General features: G+C 46.0%; 1 protein-coding gene across 1 annotated transcript; it reads left to right on the plus strand.

Moving 5' to 3' along the window:
* Positions 1–5,907: 5,907 nt before the first annotated feature.
* On the plus strand, positions 5,908–13,242 carry LOC127296376 (calmodulin-lysine N-methyltransferase). The gene is made up of 7 exons (XM_051326438.2): positions 5,908–6,110; positions 8,860–9,076; positions 9,275–9,354; positions 10,109–10,169; positions 11,907–12,022; positions 12,216–12,348; positions 12,768–13,242. Exons 1-7 carry the CDS (start codon positions 5,933–5,935, stop codon positions 13,060–13,062), a joined length of 1,080 nt encoding a protein of 359 aa, XP_051182398.1. The 5' UTR covers positions 5,908–5,932; the 3' UTR covers positions 13,063–13,242.
* Positions 13,243–17,965: the final 4,723 nt, after the last annotated feature.

Consider the following 17,965-nt stretch of genomic DNA (forward strand, 5'->3'; position numbering starts at 1 on the left):
CTAGGAAGAGATTGGATCCACGCCAACTGTTGCATTCCATCCACGATGCACCAATGCGTAATACAGTGGGATGGAGATGAAGTAGAGGTCGTCCATGCAGATGACTCAGCCAAGATTTCAACGGCTGGCATGAACGCTTGGGAGACAACAGGCCAAGAGCCACTCTCAGGCATCAATTTGGACGACTGCGAGCGCATCGACGTGACAAAGGATGGGGTTAGGCTGGTCTTATCCACCGGCCTGACCGTATAGCAAGAACAAACCTATGGACAAACGTGGCAAGGCCGATCCTTGGGATCGGCCCCAAAGATCTATGGAGAAACATTGCAAAACCTTCATTGAGCGATTCAATCAACATGGAAGCCGATTCCAGCAATCGGCCAAAATTATCCTCACCATACATTCTGCCTGTGTTCAACATCGATCTAATGGGCAGCGGTTTTACGTCGGCTGATGAGAGTCAACATTAGTCCTAACGGAGCCGACGTTCAAATACAGTGCCTTGGCTAACTACAGAGCCGATACCCGCAGTTACCTGGCAGATTTGGCTCGGGGGGCACCTAATCAGATGAACATGTGCGATACATGTGCAGGGAAATATTGGGGGCCGATAGAAAAATCGGCTAGTAAAAAAAATTCTCATGGTATACAGCCGATGCACGGACATCGACTTTAGAGCTAAGAAACAAAGTCGATGCACAGCCATCGACTCTAGTACAATTACACAGGATCTACCCGCTGCGTGTTCAAGACGCGGATTTTCACCAAGTCGGTCTTCAGTTCAGCTTTGAGGCCTTCTGCTTCCTTGAGGGAGTGAACAATGAGAGCTTCCTCAGCTGCAATGAGCCGATTTTGGTGCCCGAACTTTCTCTTCGAGGACTTCCAACCCTTTGCGCCAGTTCAGCAGTACTGTCAGAAGCGTCAGTTTTGGCATGCAAGGCAGCCTTTTGTTCATTAAGCCGTTGGTGTTTCGTCTACAATATCGGCTTGCAACGGAAGAAAAGGCGATCGAGGAGGGCAAGTTTGGCTGGCTCCGCACGGTGGCAGTCTCAGAATTACCTGAGTTCAAAGCCCTTTGTCTGATCTGTGCATCCTCACCGCTATTCTCGCCTGGACTGAGGCTCGGGGGACTCGGGGGGCAGCTGGCCTGGTAGATGCTCTGTTTTTAGAAGCCGATTGGGGTGTCATCGGCTGATCCTGCATCATAACCTTCTTCGAAAGCGGTGAGATGTTGCAGAAGAAGACTACTAGAGCGGCGGAAAGGACCCTGAAAGGGAAGCTGTCATCATCATCTACAGGGTCAGGGCCGTTTCTGTTGTTGCGAAAAGATAGAGCAAGGCGCTATGTTCGGACTCCAAGGGGCAGTTAAGGATCACCTTCAGGCTGGAAACCATAGCGTGGGCATTGGATGGTGTTGCCTATGGATCCATTGCAGTTGCGAACCCGCGTGGTTGACATCTGAGGTTCATATGGCCGTGGGTTGGATCTGTTCAAGCGGCGTTTTGGGGATTTGGGTTTTGCTCTTGCGGACAAGTCACAGATTACCACTTGGATGGACAATAGAGTTGGCTTTGTTCGCGTTTCATGGCAAGGTCCGATGCGCTGCCATCGGCTCTTAATTTGTTGACTTATTTTAGCAACCAGCAAATTTGGTAAAAGGACAGAATCAGCTGAGGAATTTCTTCTCCATTAATAAGAGGGGTTTTTTACAATGAAGAGCCGATTGCTCAAGAAAAGAAGAACAAAAGAAGAGCCGATTGCTCAGGGACTACTAGTCCTACATTACTAATCCTCGCTGGCCTCATCGTCGGCATCGTGGCTGCCGTCGGCGCTGCTTCCAGAGAGTTCCTCGTCGCTGCTGCCCCAGCCCTCGGCCGGAGCCTCTTCTTCCTCGTCATCATCATCATCCTCGCTGTCCGCCCAAGCGCGGAAGCGCTTCGCCGGCGGATACCCAGCGGAGGAGGAGGAATCATCCTCCTCTTCTTCCTCTTCTTCCTCTGCTTCTTCTTCTTCCTCCTCCTCGTCGGAGGAGGTGGAGTTCGCCCAGGAGTGGAGGTCGTCTTCGCTCTCGCTCTTCAGTTCCCCTTCGAGGAGGAACTCGAGGTCGTCCTCCCCATCGGTCAGAGGTAAGTCACCATCTGACCCGACGAGTGCTTCGGGTGGGCCATCTGGCACGTGATCAAAGTTCCACTCCTGCTCGCTCGAGGAGGAAGATTGGAGAGAGAGGCCTGAGGAGATGGAGGAAGAGGAAGACATTGCTACAGGGAAAGAGGGTTTTTTAGATGCCGATGGCCGGAACAGAGCGAGGGGATGAAGTGGCGAACCGTTCGGCACAGTTAAATAAAGGGGGTGTAGTGGAGATTCAATGCCACAGCAGTTTCCGAGGAGATGGTGCCCAACAAAAAAAAAATTGCCAGATCACGCGGAGAAGTGGAAGAGGCAAGGCATCATGATGAAGGATATTGCGACGGTTCTGCTCTGCCAAGACATGACCCGACGAAGAAAGAGCGGAGTGATTTTGGAATTATCAATTCCAAAACCAGGGGGGCATGTGTTATCACCAGAATTTGACCGAGTCAGAGGTGGGCCGCGATCAAGATGGGCTTGAAGAATATACATGGAAGAAATACATGAATCGGCCTTATATGCAAAGTTTGGGCTAGTTTGCCCGTGTATCTGTAATATAGTAGGATACGTGTCGGTTAGATAGAGTTTGGCTCGTGCCCGGTTGGGATTATTCCCACGTTAGAAAGTCTACGGACTATAAATATGTATCTAGGGTTTATGAAATAAACAACAATCACGTTCACCACAAACCAATCTAGGCGCATCGCCAACTCCCTTGTCTCGAGGGTTTCTTCCAGGTAAGCGTCATGCTGCCTAGATCGCATCTTGCGATCTAGGCAGTACGTGTTTATTCGCTGTTCATGCGTTGCTCGTGCTGAAGCCTTTTTGATGGCGAGCAACGTAGTTATCTTAGACGTGTTAGGGTTAGCATTGTTCATCATATCATATGCTGTCGTCGTGCAACCCTTAGACGTCTAGCCGCCCTTACGCCTATCCTAGGTGTAAGGGCGGCACCCCGCTTGATTATTATTTAGTAGATCCGATCCGTTATGATTGCTCCTTGTTCGTCAAGGATTAGTTTAATATCTGCATAGTTAGGCCTTACAAACGGGTTGAAGGATCCAGTGGCGCGTAGGGTGTAGTTTGCTAGCCCTAGACAGGATGTTCCGGGGATCAACCTCGTGTTGGTTTTTAGGCCTTGTCTAGGATCGGTTTACGATCACCGTGCGTGGCCGCCAGGCTCAATCACGAGTAGGATGTTCCGATTATGTGGTGAAAACCCTAAATCGTAGTAGGTCGTTTTAGCTTTATTTTGATCAAGCAGGACCACCATATATTCGTACACCCCGTACGGATCATGGGTGGATCGGCTCTTCGAGCCGATTCACAGGACAACCTGAGAGCCGATCGAGGCTCGTATTTAATGTTTACGTGTATGCCATGCAGGAAACTAAGCGAGGCACATCCATCACCTTCCTGACCAGGTATAGGTCAGGTGGCACGCCCTTGCACCAGCATCGGACGTGCGTGCCGAGTCTTTGCGGGCCATCGCTCGGAGGGACCAGGGCCAGCCGCAGTCCTGGGAGCCTCCCGGCTCTACTGTGTTGCCCGTCGCTGCTCGCCGGTGGGTTTCTGACCGCAACAAAAGTCAAGTGGTCGTTTCTACAGCAAACACTCAGGATGAAAGGTTTTTCTCCAGAGTGGCGCGCTCTGATAAATAATTTTGTGTATGGAGGTAGTGTCGCAATCCGGGTTAATGATGACACCGGTCACTATTTCCAAACACGAAAAGGGTTACGCCAAGGGGATCCGTTATCACCGATGTTGTTTAACATTGTAGCGGATATTCTGGCTATACTCATAGAGCGGGCTAAGGCTGATGGCCAGATTGAAGGAGTGATTCCACATCTAGTTGATGGTGGCTTATCTATACTTCAGTATGCCGATGATACAATTCTATTTATGGATCATGATCTTGAAAAAACTCAAAACTTGAAATTAATCTTGGCGTTGAGCAATTGTCAGGATTGAAAATCAATTTCCATAAAAGTGAATTGTTCTGTTTCGGTGATGCCCAAAATGATATGGCTCTGTACACAGAGTTGTTTGGTTGTGGGCAAGGCCAATTTCCGATTCGTTATTTGGGTATTCCGATTCATTATCGGAGACTTACAATCGCGGAATGGAAATTAGTGGAAGAAAGACTACAAAAACACCTTAGTAGTTGGAAAGGCAAGTTGCTGTCCCTAGGTGGAAGATTGGTACTCATTAATTCGGTACTCACAAATATGGTACTGTATATGTTATCATTTTTCATCCTACCAAAAGGAATTCTGCATAAACTCGATTATTATCGATCCAGATTCTTTTGGCAAGGGGACATCGAGAAAAAGAAATATCGACTGGTTAAGTGGAGTATAGTTTGTAGTCCCAAAGACCAAGGTGGGCTTGGAGTTCATGATTTGGCAGTCAAGAATTCGGCCCTATTGGGAAAATGGCTGTTTAAGCTCCTCACTGAGGATGGGACTTGGCAGACTATCCTTCGGCGAAAGTATATCGGTTCGAAGATATTATCCCAAATGGTTTGGAAACCAGGGGATTCTCACTTCTGGGCCGGGCTAATGGCGACAAAAAATGATTTTTTTCGCCATGGCACTTTCACAATCAGAAATGGAGCACAAATACGTTTCTGGGAAGATGCTTGGCTTGACAATGCACCCCTAAGTGAACAATATCCAGCTCTTTATAGGATTGCTCGTCGTCAAGGTGATACCATTGCTACCGTAATGGCTACCTCACCCCCGAATGTGACGTTCAGACGGGTTTTACTTGGACAAAGACTTGCGGCATGGAATACCTTAATTCAACAGCTCGGAGATATTCAATTATCGGACGAACCGGACGAATTTAGATGGAACCTTCATGCCAATGGTGCTTTCTCTGTGAAATCTTTCTACAACGCGATCCTTCTTTCTGATCTACCAGTTGATAATAATAAAAAGATTTGGAAGATGAAGATACCATTAAAAATTAAATTTTTTGGATGGTATCTTCGTCGAGGGGTAATCCTCACCAAAGACAATCTTGTTAAGCGTAATTGGCATGGGAGTACTTGATGTGTTTTCTGTTATCAGGACGAAACAATCAAGCACTTATTCTTCCAGTGCCAGTTCGCGAGATCTATATGGTCAGTCATTCAAGTAGCATCTACCCTGTATCCTCCGACTAGTGTTGCCAATGTCTTTGGTAATTGGCTTCATGGTGTCGATTCAAGGTTTAAGTTGCTTCTTAGGGTGGGGGCGCTAGCAGTTATCTGGGCGCTTTTGCTATGTAGAAATGACAAGATTTTTAATGATATAAATTGCTCTTTGTTGCAGGTCATCTACAGATGTACAGGTATTCTCCGTTCGTGGTTACCTCTTCAGCGAGTGGAGAACCGAGACCTGTTTACGGAGGTCTGTACACGGTTGGAGGCTACGGCGAGGGATACTTTTTCCCAACATGGGTGGCAGCATAGTCTACGGATAGATGCCCCACCTTCTTCTTAGGCGTTATATGTTTCATCCTGATATGTATCTCGCCTAGTTTTTGTTTTTATCATTTTCAAACCTGAGACAACATAAATGGCTGTGTGCATCCTGGTTATGCAGAGGCTGGATGTAATTGCTTATAAAAGTAATGAAAGCATCCTTTATCGAAAAAAACATAGTCATGATTTTAGTTTGGTGAATCGGAGTATCAATCTGCAAGTGGTATATTGATCATACAATTGACCAGCCGTGCAGGTGCACAGGCACTGGACACCGGTCCGAAGCTGGTTTGATCGAAGGGTACCATGTACATGTGGCTCGGCCCAGCCTGAACAATGACGGAAGCAGACATCTCGGGCACCCTTCCCATGGGATCCTCCTCGCCTTCCCCGTCTCCACCGCCGGCGCCGCCGCAGTCGTCCGCTCCTTCCCGTGGCGCCTCCAATGCCAGCCTGCGGTGGCAAATCCTCCGCCGCGCACTGCTCGCTCGCTCCGCCCCCTCCCGCGCATCAGGTCTTACCGATTCCATTTTTTTTTTTCTCACCACATCAATCAGCTGTTTATACTCGATTCGTTTAGTTTAGCGTCCTCCTCCGCTCGATCTGCCGCCATAGCGGGGTAGCGCATCTTGTCGTTTTATCTCTACTCCTCGTGTCATATCTCATATAAGACCTCGACAACTCATAGCACCGATATTTGTGGATCAGAAAGACTCTAGCTGGAACTCTTGATTTACAGTCTTGTTAATGTTAGGGACCATTGGCATTTACAGGCTGTACCGACTTGCATTTCACCAGATCGAGAGTATACATATGCAAAATGATTGCTGTAAACTCATTATGCTGTTCCAGCTATGGAGCCTATAAATACTCAAGTTGTAAAAGAAATTTATTCTCTCTCGCATCACCTATAGCATTCAATCAAACGTATCTCTCCTTTATTTTGTCAGATGCATCATCATGGTGTGACCATTTAACTGAAGAACATGATTGTACGGACTTGCGAATTTCTTTTGTACACACACCTTCATATATAGGATACACTGCCTTCTTCCTTGTTCCACATACATCCGTGTTCCACAATCACCTTGTCTCTTCCTTCCCAACATGGGGTGGGGAGAAAATATATGTACATGGAAGAGCGTGCGGAATGGGTGGCATCCAGAAATAAATCGTTCCCTACAAGAACGAAAATGGTACTTGTGGCTCCAACTTTAGATTAGTGAATGGCTAATAAAGGAAAGAAGAAGAATCGACTTTGCTTCGCTGGCTACAAAATCAAACCGCGCTTCCCTGAGGTACTCAGAAATAGGGTTACAAGTAATGCCAAGTTTGCAGTGCACTTCAAGCAAACCTGGTGCACCCAACATCAGAGCAAGCTGCTTCTAGTAAAATTTTGTAGACTATGAAAACGCTTGGTATGTATATGACCAAGTTTGTCGAGAAAGACCTCATGATTCCTCGAGAGAAAGCCTTCAGATTTCATTCAGGAGATGAGCAAACTTCGACCGATCTTCCATTGTGCCTTGCAATGTAGTGAGCACCACTTGCCATTCAGTACAAACAATAATTGGCTTCTTCGTCATAACTAAAACTAGTCCCCAACCAACCATGGCGCTGCTAAAATGGCATACAGATTGGGATCATCATAGTTTTTTTTTTCGAAATGGGGATCACCATAAAATTGACCAGCCGTGGCAGGTGCACATCAGTCCCAAACTCCCAAAGCTTGATAAAACCATGTACGTGTGGCTCGGGCCAGCCTAAAGAATACGACCAGTTCCGCGTGTCGTATCAGTGCTTCCCATGGAAAAAGAAATGGAAGCAGACATCTCGGGCACCCTCCCCATGGGATCCTCCTTGCCTTACCGTCGCCAGCGCCGGCCACGGCGTAGTTGTCTGCTCCTGCTTATGGCGCCTCCAATGCCAGTCTGCGGTGGCAAATCCTCTGCCGCGCACTGCTCGTTCGCTCCTCGTACTCCCGATTCCTTTCCCTTTTCTCACGCCCACGGCAGCTTTTTATTCTCGAATCGTGTAGTTTAGTGTCCAGTTCTGTTCAATCTGCCGCCTTCAGCGATTGAAATTCCAAAAGACTAGATAACTGACGTGTGACACCTGGTACCACTGATATTTGTGGAGCAGGAAGAGTGTAGTTGGAACTCTTAATTTACTAATCTTGTATTTTAGCGGTACTTTGGTTGTTTATGCTCTACCGACTTGCATTTCACCAGATCGGGATGCTCATGTTCAGCGTATGCCTTTCCAGCTTTGAATTTTTTTGCCTCAAATTTTACATTCAAGCAAAATGGGTAACACAAAACTCACTGTGGCACATGCCATTTCCTTGTATAGCTGAGTACTTTCTGAAATAAATCTGTAGTGGAAGCCCAGAGTGTATGAACAGGAACCTAAGTTTGCACTCCTGGGGACTTGTACTGAGCAGGTGGTATTGTACATCTACTCTGCTAACTAAGTGAGCTAGGCACATTCCCCTTTTTCCTGAGTACTACTTGATTCAAAGAAATAAGTATCTTGATTTGGAGCATGAAGTCTTATTTGATTGAGATAAAAATGAGGTTCTTGCTTCAAAATTATGTACTATCATAACTATTATTGTGTATGAGCAATTATTCTGCTCACTGCTTAACCTTCGCAATAAACACTACCGTAAAATTGTGAATGCACACTTAGCTGGTCATACTTTTTTTGTAGATACCAAGATAATCATCCTTTTCATCTGTGCAACAACTGCTTAACTGATTTTTTAAGAGAACTGTAAGGGCTACAATATCAATAGGAAAACATATTCACATTTATGAGGTCTTGAGCCTGGGTGGTAGGGTTGTATCTCCACTTGCCCAACCAAGTTAGCTAGGCTAACTTCCTTGTCACTGTTTAACTCTTAGAAGACCATATTAGCTTCCTTTCATTCCAATGTCACTCTGGTGATTGGCATCCTGAAATGCAGCTTTTTTTTTCTGTCCATGTTTGCTTCTGTTTAACTTTTTTCGTTTATTTTTTGCAACTTTAAGTACTCCCTCCGATTCAAATTAATTGACTCAACTTTGCCTAGATATGCACGTATGTAGAGTTAAAGCACATCTAGATACATCCGTATCTAGACAAAGTTGAGTCAATTAATTTGGATCGGAGGGAGTAGCTAAATTCTCTCCTAAATCTGTTACCTTTTAATGGTTTATATTTTATATTTCGTTTTACATGTATATTACATTAACTTTGTGTTTCCTGGTTAATTTGCGCAGACGGAACTACAAATGACCAGCAGAAGATAGGTGACACAAACAAAATTTCCAGAAAGGCATCGCGTGGCTTCAACCTGATTGAGTGTCATGTAGTGCCAGTTTCACAGTTACATAAATCACTAGGAAATTCCTTAAATGGAAATGGCGTGGAATGCCAAAAAGATGTCTATGTTCGCTATAAGCTGCCCTGTGGAGGTTCACCGGAACTTAATGTAATGTAAGCAGTCAACTATTTTACCCATAGTTCATACTAAACGCTATTTTTCTCCTGTTCTAATGGAAATATTGGTCTTCTAGTTCTTTTCTGATAAAATAGGGAACCATATTATTCTCTCCGTCCACTAAGGCTCACCAATTAGAATCTAGAAAGGTCGGCTACAATTCCTCAGGTTAATTTTTTTTTGCTTGTTTACAGGTACAGAAAAGACGATTCCGTTGAACTAAATGACATTGAAGCTTCCAACAGATACAATATTGACACTACTGGACTTGTATGTAAGTTTTGTTCGAGTTCATCTATTCTCTTTGTTATTACCACAGATTATGTAATTCTTACTGTTATCGGTTACTGCCTTGTCAAATTGATGAGTTTTCAAAATGTTGTTTGGAGTGTAAATGAACAGGCTTATACTTGTGTCAAAAGAGAATGTAAACATCCTTTCATAAGAATTTAAATATATGCAAAATGTGAACTGTTTAATCTTTTGTTCATTTTACATTCTTGCATTCCTCTCCGTTTTGGCCATGTTAGGAGTTTGAAGTCCCATGTACGCAGAAGTTTTGCCTGTTGCAGACTTGCAGTTTGAAACAACATTCTCATATTCGACCAATTTATTGAAGTTATTTAATACTCCCTCTGTTCCATATTCTTGTCGTGGTTTTGGTTCAAATTTGAAGTACCATCACGACAAGAATTATGGAACAGAGGGAGCAGGAGATTCACCCATATTCTAGTATTGATGCCCCTCTAAGATCTATAGTTTGTTCATCTATAGTAAACCACCTAACTGACTTAGCTTCCAGCCAGGTAATGAGTTTTTGCAACATCACATGCTGCATGAAATGCTCTTTGGTCAGCAATCACTTTAAGTTCCTGATATACATTTGAAAGCGACATACTGCTAATAAACAATTCTGAACTTACAACTTCTTTGTTGTTCTTCCAATGTGCTTCTTATGTGGTACTATTTGTCTTATGTCGAATAGAAACCAGCCTCAGCTTTTATTTTATATTTTTTATTCACTGAAGGTTGTTGGCCGTCAGAAGAGGTCCTAGCCTTCTACTGTATCAACCATTCGGATATGTTCAGGTTTGTTGTTAGGTGTATTTACCCATGTGAACTTGGACCAATTTGTAAGCAGTACACTTACTTTTGCTGATTGGCGTAGCATCCTTGAGTAACTTGAGCTGCTCCTCATTAAAAAAAAACTTGAGCTGCTCCTGTTACAGATAATTGAACAGGTGTTCAACTCAAGTACTGGATACTGGAGACATTTTGGTCTCTGTTTTACCTTTTGATAGTTTTGAGCTCTCACGAATTATATCTAGAATTAGGGGTGGAGCCAGACCCGGGCGTCTGCCCAGGCTAGTCCAGCAACTCTCCATTACGCATTAGTGTAATCATAGTGCTTAAGACTGATGTTCGCTGGGGCAAACGCCAGCCACCGCCGCTATCGTAAAGGCTCTGCTCACGCTCCATGAGTGCTCTGGCTCTGCCACTGTCTAGAATTGTTGGTTTAAATTTGTTCACACATACAAACATCTAGTAAGAGCAACTCCAACAGTAACCGAAAAATGAGCCGGAACCAAAAAATTCCGGTGAGTTTACGGGTTTAGGCCGAAATAGACCCAGAACGGAGCCCGAACTCAAGGCCTGGCCGGTAAACAGAGTTCGGGGGCCTGAGAAACTCGACGGCCGCCCCGTATTAAAACGGGCCGCAGAGGGGAGTTCGGTTTCCAAACCCTACTCCCCTCCGCCGCTGCCACTCGCTCCGCCGCCACCAGCCACCTCTCCGACGAGGAATCCAGCGCGTTGAAGCGCCGCTTCGCCCAAGCTCCGCGACGCCATGGCTTCGTGTGGTAGCGGCGCACGGGGCGGCGCAGGCTTGGGCGGTGGGGACTCGCCGCCGTGGCCCCTCGTGTTCCGCACGGAACGGCGGAAGTTAAACCGGTCGGAGGGCGCGCGCAAGCGCAGCGCCCGCCGGTGGACGAACTGGGGGCTCCTCAGGCAAGCTCGCAAAGTACGGCAACAACGGCGGCGAGGGCTCCTCCTCCGGCGGTTCGAGCCGCCTCCCGCGCCTGCCCGTCTATGACAGCTCCGAGGAGGAGGACGCCGTCGTCGCGCGGGAGACTACGTCCATGGCTCCGACGAGGAGGACGCCGTGATCGCGCATGTGGCGGCGATCACGGAGGCGGAGGCCTGCGCTCGCTTCCGCCGGGAGGAGGCTGACGCCGTCCGCCAAGTGCGGGAGTACGAAGCAGCGCGTCGGGAGGAGCGCGTCCGCCGCGTCAAGCTCGAGATCGTCGAGCTTGACTCCGAGTAGGAGCTCCTCGCCGTCCTCCGCGTCGACGCCATCCTCCGCCTCGACGCTCAAGCTCCGCCACCACCGGCACCGCCGCGCGCTGAGGCCATCGGGCCTCATTTTACTCGGAATTAGCTCGCGCGGTTAGGGCTAGTACCTAATTTAGGTTTTTAGTATATATTATGTAAATTTTGATGCTTCATCGGAGCATCAAAGTACCATCTATATGTGTTCATCGATGAATTCTCCCGCGAGATTTCAATTGCGTTTTTTCAGTTCGTGTTTTACGATTTCTGTTCTGCGCGAGCTGCAAAATCATCCTAAGCCACTTTTTCGGGAGACTGAATACAGGTTTTTAAGTTACTGTTAGAGATGCTCTAATGAACCTTTGTTATCCCACAGTAGCTACCAACTACAAAGAAAATCATTATACTTAAGTGAAAATAATAGTCTTGTGCTTCTTTGACTAAATTCAATCTATGTAGTATATTTCTCAGATATTTTTCCCTTCAAATTCATGATAGGTCCAAAAGGGTGCTTGAACTTGGATCTGGTTATGGATTGGCTGGACTTGTTATTGCTGCCAGTGCAAATGCTAACGAGGTTGTCATTTCAGATGGAAACCCGCAAGTAGTTGGATGTATCCTTTCTAATCAGTTATACAAAAGCTGTTGCATAATTTCATACTCCTAGACAATATTGATTGAATATGAGCTACATACCACAAGTGTTCTTTTGTGATACGTTTTGTGAATATCACAACCCAATAGCTAATCAGATAAATTACTCTGAGATGTTACCTTTTTTTGCCTTTGTAAGCCATTAACCTTCAGATATTCAGAAGAACATATCCATCAATGCAGAAACTTTTGATCGGACAAAAGTTAAATCTATGACACTACATTGGGATCAAGAGCAACCTTCAGAGATGTTTAACTCTTTTGACATTATTGTTGCAAGTGACTGGTACGGATTGCTTACCACTTTATTGTTCTTGATCACAAACCAAGTGATCATCTATGAACCATTCATGCTAAGTATCATTTCATTGTGTCAGCAATATCCTCTTGTAGTGTGGCTGTAATATTGCTTAGGTGCAAATGTTGGAAGTACATTCCTTTGTGTGAAAAACAGTTTTGGAAGCTATATCTTAAAAGTATTGGCTGATTGCATTTTTTTTTGCTTCGATCGGATCAGCATTCTTTGATCCAGTCATAATGCAGAAATGGTTAAACTTGTATTTCCGCCCTCTCAAGAGATGATAGTAGTTTACAGTTTATAGAGCAAGCAGCTGCTGTACGTCAAGTCAGCACTAATATGTATGAACAACAGCTAGTTCTCAGTTTTACCATGGCTGACTTATTCGCAATACCCTTGTCCTGCAGTACATTTTTCAAGCAATTCCATCGAAGCCTTGCCCGGGTAGTCAGATCTTTGTTGAAGCATTCGGAAGCCTCGCAGGCCATCTTTATGAGCCCGAAGAGAGGTGATTCACTCAACAAATTCCTAGAAATAATCAAAGAATATGGTTTAGGTTATGAGTTGATAGAGAATTATGATCCCACTGTCTGGAATCTGCACAAAAAATATGCGACGGGAGATGACAGATCGTGGCCCAACTATAACGAGGAGCATTGCTATCCTTTATTGGTTAGAATTACCTTTGGACATTTTGTTTGATCTTAGATGGGTCCATTTGTTGCATTGGCATATCTGTTCTATGTTCTTTCTCTATAAAAGATAACAGTGTAATATCTACTACTGAATCTCCGTGGATATCTTTCATGGCATCACCATTTTTCTTGAAGTGACAGAAAGAGAGATGATATATATACACTTGCAAATTCCATTTTCTCACCATGTATCGGTCTTCCAAATCCTGTATATTTATTGAATGAAGTTCTTCTGGATGCATAACAGTCCTTTTTCAGCATCCTTCATTTTTATCCCCATCCGTAAAGGTTACAACTGATGTAGACACACATGTATACCTTCTTACTTTTTTATCCGATTTACTAGTGGCATCATCCGTGTATTCAAAATACCCACCTATTCCTTTTTCTAGAGTAATTAAACATATCACTTGTCATTTTTGTCACTGGGATTACTCATCATGTAGCTGAACTTTTGATACAAATATTCCCCTTTTCTGCAACTGTAGTAACCCATTAGCATGTCTTCATTATCTGCCTGGGCACAGTTAACTGCTTTCGTACTGGCCACTGGGGGCGATGCAGTGCGGAGGACTGCACCATTGTCGTTGTCGATCTAGCATTGCAAATATCTTGTGCCGACTAGCAGCATGCTTTAGGCCAATAGAAAATATCTTCTGGCACTTCAACATTTCTGAGTTTATTACAGTTGCTGGTTGAAACTGATATTATTTTCACCAGCTTTCTCTGACTTTGCGTCTACTAAGTTGACGTCTCTTGACAGCATGCGTTATCCATAATCAAGTGGTTGCTGCATCACGTCCTCCATGTTCTTTTTATTAGCTCATGCAGCTTTCTCTGTATGCCTTGCGTCAATGCCTCGTCAGATTGTCCAAATGCAGTTGCTTCCTATCTAATTGCTACCACAACAGCTTCTTTTTAAGTTTTTATTGCTGACTGGATGAAAGCAACTTACGAAAATGCCAGCAAGTGTTCACGGATAGTTACATAGCTGTTGAAGCGCTGATGCTTCTGAACCTGTGTAGGTGAGGTTTAGGAGATCTCGAGCTCATTTCCAAATATCCTAATTGTATGATGCCAGGGCAAATGTCTGCATCTTCACTCGTCGGGTAGCTGACAACAGCCGTCAACAGTATCAGATACGGTGATGGTAATACAGAGGTGGTCGTCACGACGCAACCAACGCATTGATATTTTCAGTGTTTCCGATGGGATCCACCGTTGGTTCCCTCGTGCGTCCCTTGCTTGAATTTGACATCTTCCTGGACCGCCTCATTAGGTCCAGCGTTCTTGTCAGTCCCCCAACTGTATGAACTTCGTACGTGCCCAGTGCCCTAGGGATCTTTGGCGAATGTGCGTATTCCATGAGCCAAAGTGACACTTCCCGAAAGGTAGCTTCTCTTTTGTGATATTGAATTGGAACGAAAATACGAGGGAAAGCCATCCACTTTCACGAAGGCTTTTCTGAGTACTTGTGTCTTTAGACGCCATGTGTGAGCTTCTATAGATTGTCGGATGGGTGAGGTTTATGCTCGTTTTTCTTGTGTAGATCTGTTGGTATTGCTGTGTAAGTTGGAACTTTCGTCCTTAGTCGTAACTGAGTGGAACTGCCCGAGGCACCGTTAATGGAACTGAATGTGATATACATCAATTCATTTTACCTGCTACCTCCTACGGTTAAGAATTCTTTTACCCATAGGATCATAAATACAAGTTTTACATAAAAGAGCTCTATCATAAAACATTTGGAGAGTTTGAGACCTTAAGGATACTTTTTGTGTATGTCATTTGATTCGCAAGATTGAAAGAATAATCAGGTTCATTTGCACCCAAATTTGGAGGAAACTTCTATCCACCCATATTTCTGTGATTCCATTATTTTTCATGTGGTGTGCCAAACATGATTTGATGCTTATTTCTCTAGCTTTCCGCTCACATAATTGAAGAGTACCATTCCAATTGCGGTCCTCTTCATGTGCTTTAGAAATCATGTGAATACAACGATCCTTATTTCGTGAATTTGGTTGGCTATCTCTAATTGTATGCTCCACCCAAACTCTTTTATTTAACTCTAATAGTAGTATCATACTCACAAGAAAAGCAATATATCCATGTCACGATCCCATCCGAAACCTCATGCCATAGGTAGTGTACTAGAAAAGCAAAAAAAATACTTTCAAGCACAGGCTACATGTTTTATAGATAAAAGGCACTTAAGTGCCCAACTTTGAATTAACAAAGCCACGAACGGCGAGAATGATACAAAGTGCTGAACCCAGCTTACAGAACGACACCACACACCCACACGAACTACCGAAGAAGCTACAGCCGGAAGCGCAACCAACAAGCTCAACCAACGCGCCTACGAGGACTCGGAGGAGAGGTGGAGTCTACAGTGTCGGGCCGGAGCTCACTCAAGAGCAAGCCATTTTCACGCGCGCCTCAACAGACCTCCTCCGTCGCAGAAACACCACCGGAAGCCGACCACCACCGGGGACCGAGCCAAGATGCTCACAAACCGAACAACAGCGCCAAGGAAGCTCGACAAGGGAAGGGCACGGAGCAAGCCTTGCCGACGATCGCCGAAGAGTCACCTCCGACACGACCGTCGGAGAGCCTTGTGATGTGGGCTCCAAGACGGTGTCTTCAAGAAGAGCACGACACCGGAGTGCCGCCACTGCCCGATCCGGGGATCTTGGGTTTTCACCCGGAGCACGAAAGGGGGCAGGGAGAAGCCACAACGACGCATTCAAGAAGGAGACGACGTCCGTGGACGCCGCTGTCGTGGCCCTGGAAGACCCAGGGCGAGAGTTTCCTCTCGGCATCACCTCTCCACCACCCAGACATGGCGAGGGCCACCACCGAGGTGACAGCCACCACGCCCCCACAGAACGCAACTCGCTGAGAACCATGACAACCCCATGTCCATGGCCCCAGCCAGCACCAGAACCTCGGGCTCGCCCGCCAACCCACAAGGTTCCCACCTTCCAGGGCCGCCGCCCCGGCATCCTCGATCTTGCACCCACGCAGCGAAAGGCACCACCTTGACACAGACTTGGAACACACCCGAAGAAGGCCGAGGCCAAAAGAAAGCAGGCGGACGGCCCTCCGCCGGACACGACCCTCCGTGCCGACGGCCCAGCGTGCCAGCAGACCCCCCCTGGGTGGCATGGCAACCGCCGGGAAGGGACGGGGCGGGTCAGGCTTGCCAGATCCAGATCGGGCCCCCTGGCCCAGATCCGGCCGGCGTAGCCGACGAGGCGCCACCACGCACCCACCAAAGCTTCTTGCAGCGCCAAGACCTGCGCCGTCGTCCCAGTCGCCGTCGTCGGTAGGGCCGGCCGCCGCCGGATCAGATCTCGTCGGAGGAGCACCCGAGCTGCCCGCCTCCGCCTCCCACGGAGACGGCACCCGCAGCGCTCTCCACGCCGCCTCGAGGAGCGCGGACCTCGCCGGCCGCAGGCCGCCGGCCAGCCCACCCCGGATGCGCCGAGATCCGCGCGTGGACAATGCCTCCGGTCACGCCGCCCGCGCAAGTGACCAGAGGAGAGAGGGGAGGGTTGCTTGAACTTCTCAAAATTCACAAACTCAATGTCGATCAAAGCTTCAAAAAGCCCATCCGAGATGTAGCCAACGATGTATACTGCAAGTGTGCGATTTTTTAATGAGAAAACCTTGTATACTGACTCAACAAAAATGGGAAATCTGGAAAAAACAAATTGGAAACTTTGACTTTTGTCCTGTTCACCACTCCTAGATCTGCACATATGTCATTTTTTCCTGAGCCTAGAATACCATGTATTTTTGTATTGAGTTTTTGTAAGATAAAAACTCGGTGCTCCAAAATGCCACTCTGGTTACCAAATGGCATATTGGTTGGTGCGGTTTTTAGCTACCCAACTCCAATGAGCTCTTTTTTTTTTAATAAATTGAAACATATGTTTACAATTTTAGACAAATCCGCAAAATTCTAGCATGCTGTAGGAATGCACTATAAGCATGCCAAGTTTAAAGAAAAACATTATTAAACATGTTTGAAAAAAAAATGGTGATCTAAATTGGCAAAGAGTGGCGACACTATTTACATCTATAGATCGTCGCATACTCGCATGTTTTATGCAACGTTTTTTCATGAATGTGCTTACCTGTAGTGAAAGCAGTTAACAACATTTGTGACATTTTTTTAATCCAAAATGTAATTTTCTTGGTAAGCGTCATCTGGTAAAACATGACGTTCTCACGCACCGCAAATGCCCCTCCAATCACTGGTATTGGCAATTACGTGCACAATTTAAAAGCTGAGGCACAACAGCAATGGTCTGTTGGTAAGCATATGTGCCAGCACAACAATGCAGAGGAAAGCACGATCCCTCCCATAACTATCGATCTACCGAAGGTACGTACTAGCTTGTTCTAACTGTGGTCGGCACCAGATCCTTCTTAATTTTCCTTTGCATGTTCTTTCTCTTTACAAGCATATCCTCCCCTTTTGCTACCGAAAAAAGGATCTTTCTTTGGGGTCCTTTATCACAAGATTGTTGTCAGTTTACTCGACTTTTGAGTCAAGATTCCTCAGCTCGGCTTAACAAACTGAAATCGCAGCTAATCGCGTACTGCTTTCAGCTCATAAGCAACATGGGAGTCAACTTAAAGGTGAACACTTCACGATGGTGCAAGCAAGTTCCCTGGGGCCTCGCTGAACACAGTTACTTGCCAAAGCCCAAAAGCAAATGCTACTTGGTACTACAAAGAGATGTCTTATCAGTGTTCCTAAGCCACACCAGTGCTGAACCATATACCCACTGGTCTCTGAGTGTGTAGTTCACAACACACTGAACGCAATCATAAGCAAGCCCGTCTTTTCTTCTCAGTGTTGCGCTGTGTCTTGTCTACAGTACTTGTTAATTCAG

The sequence above is a fragment of the Lolium perenne genome, chromosome 4, assembly GCF_019359855.2.
Source record: "Lolium perenne isolate Kyuss_39 chromosome 4, Kyuss_2.0, whole genome shotgun sequence".
Taxonomy (NCBI): domain Eukaryota; kingdom Viridiplantae; phylum Streptophyta; class Magnoliopsida; order Poales; family Poaceae; genus Lolium; species Lolium perenne.

Excerpts from the sequence above, each read along its gene's own strand:
- LOC127296376 (XM_051326438.2), top strand. The coding sequence starts at position 5,933 with ATGACGGAAGCAGACATCTCGGGCACCCTTCCCATGGGATCCTCCTCG. Across the intron at positions 9,355-10,108 it reads TGACACTACTGGACTTGTAT|GTTGTTGGCCGTCAGAAGAG; the intron begins GTAAGTTTTGTT and ends TATTCACTGAAG. Across the intron at positions 12,023-12,215 it reads AAACCCGCAAGTAGTTGGAT|ATATTCAGAAGAACATATCC; the intron begins GTATCCTTTCTA and ends ATTAACCTTCAG.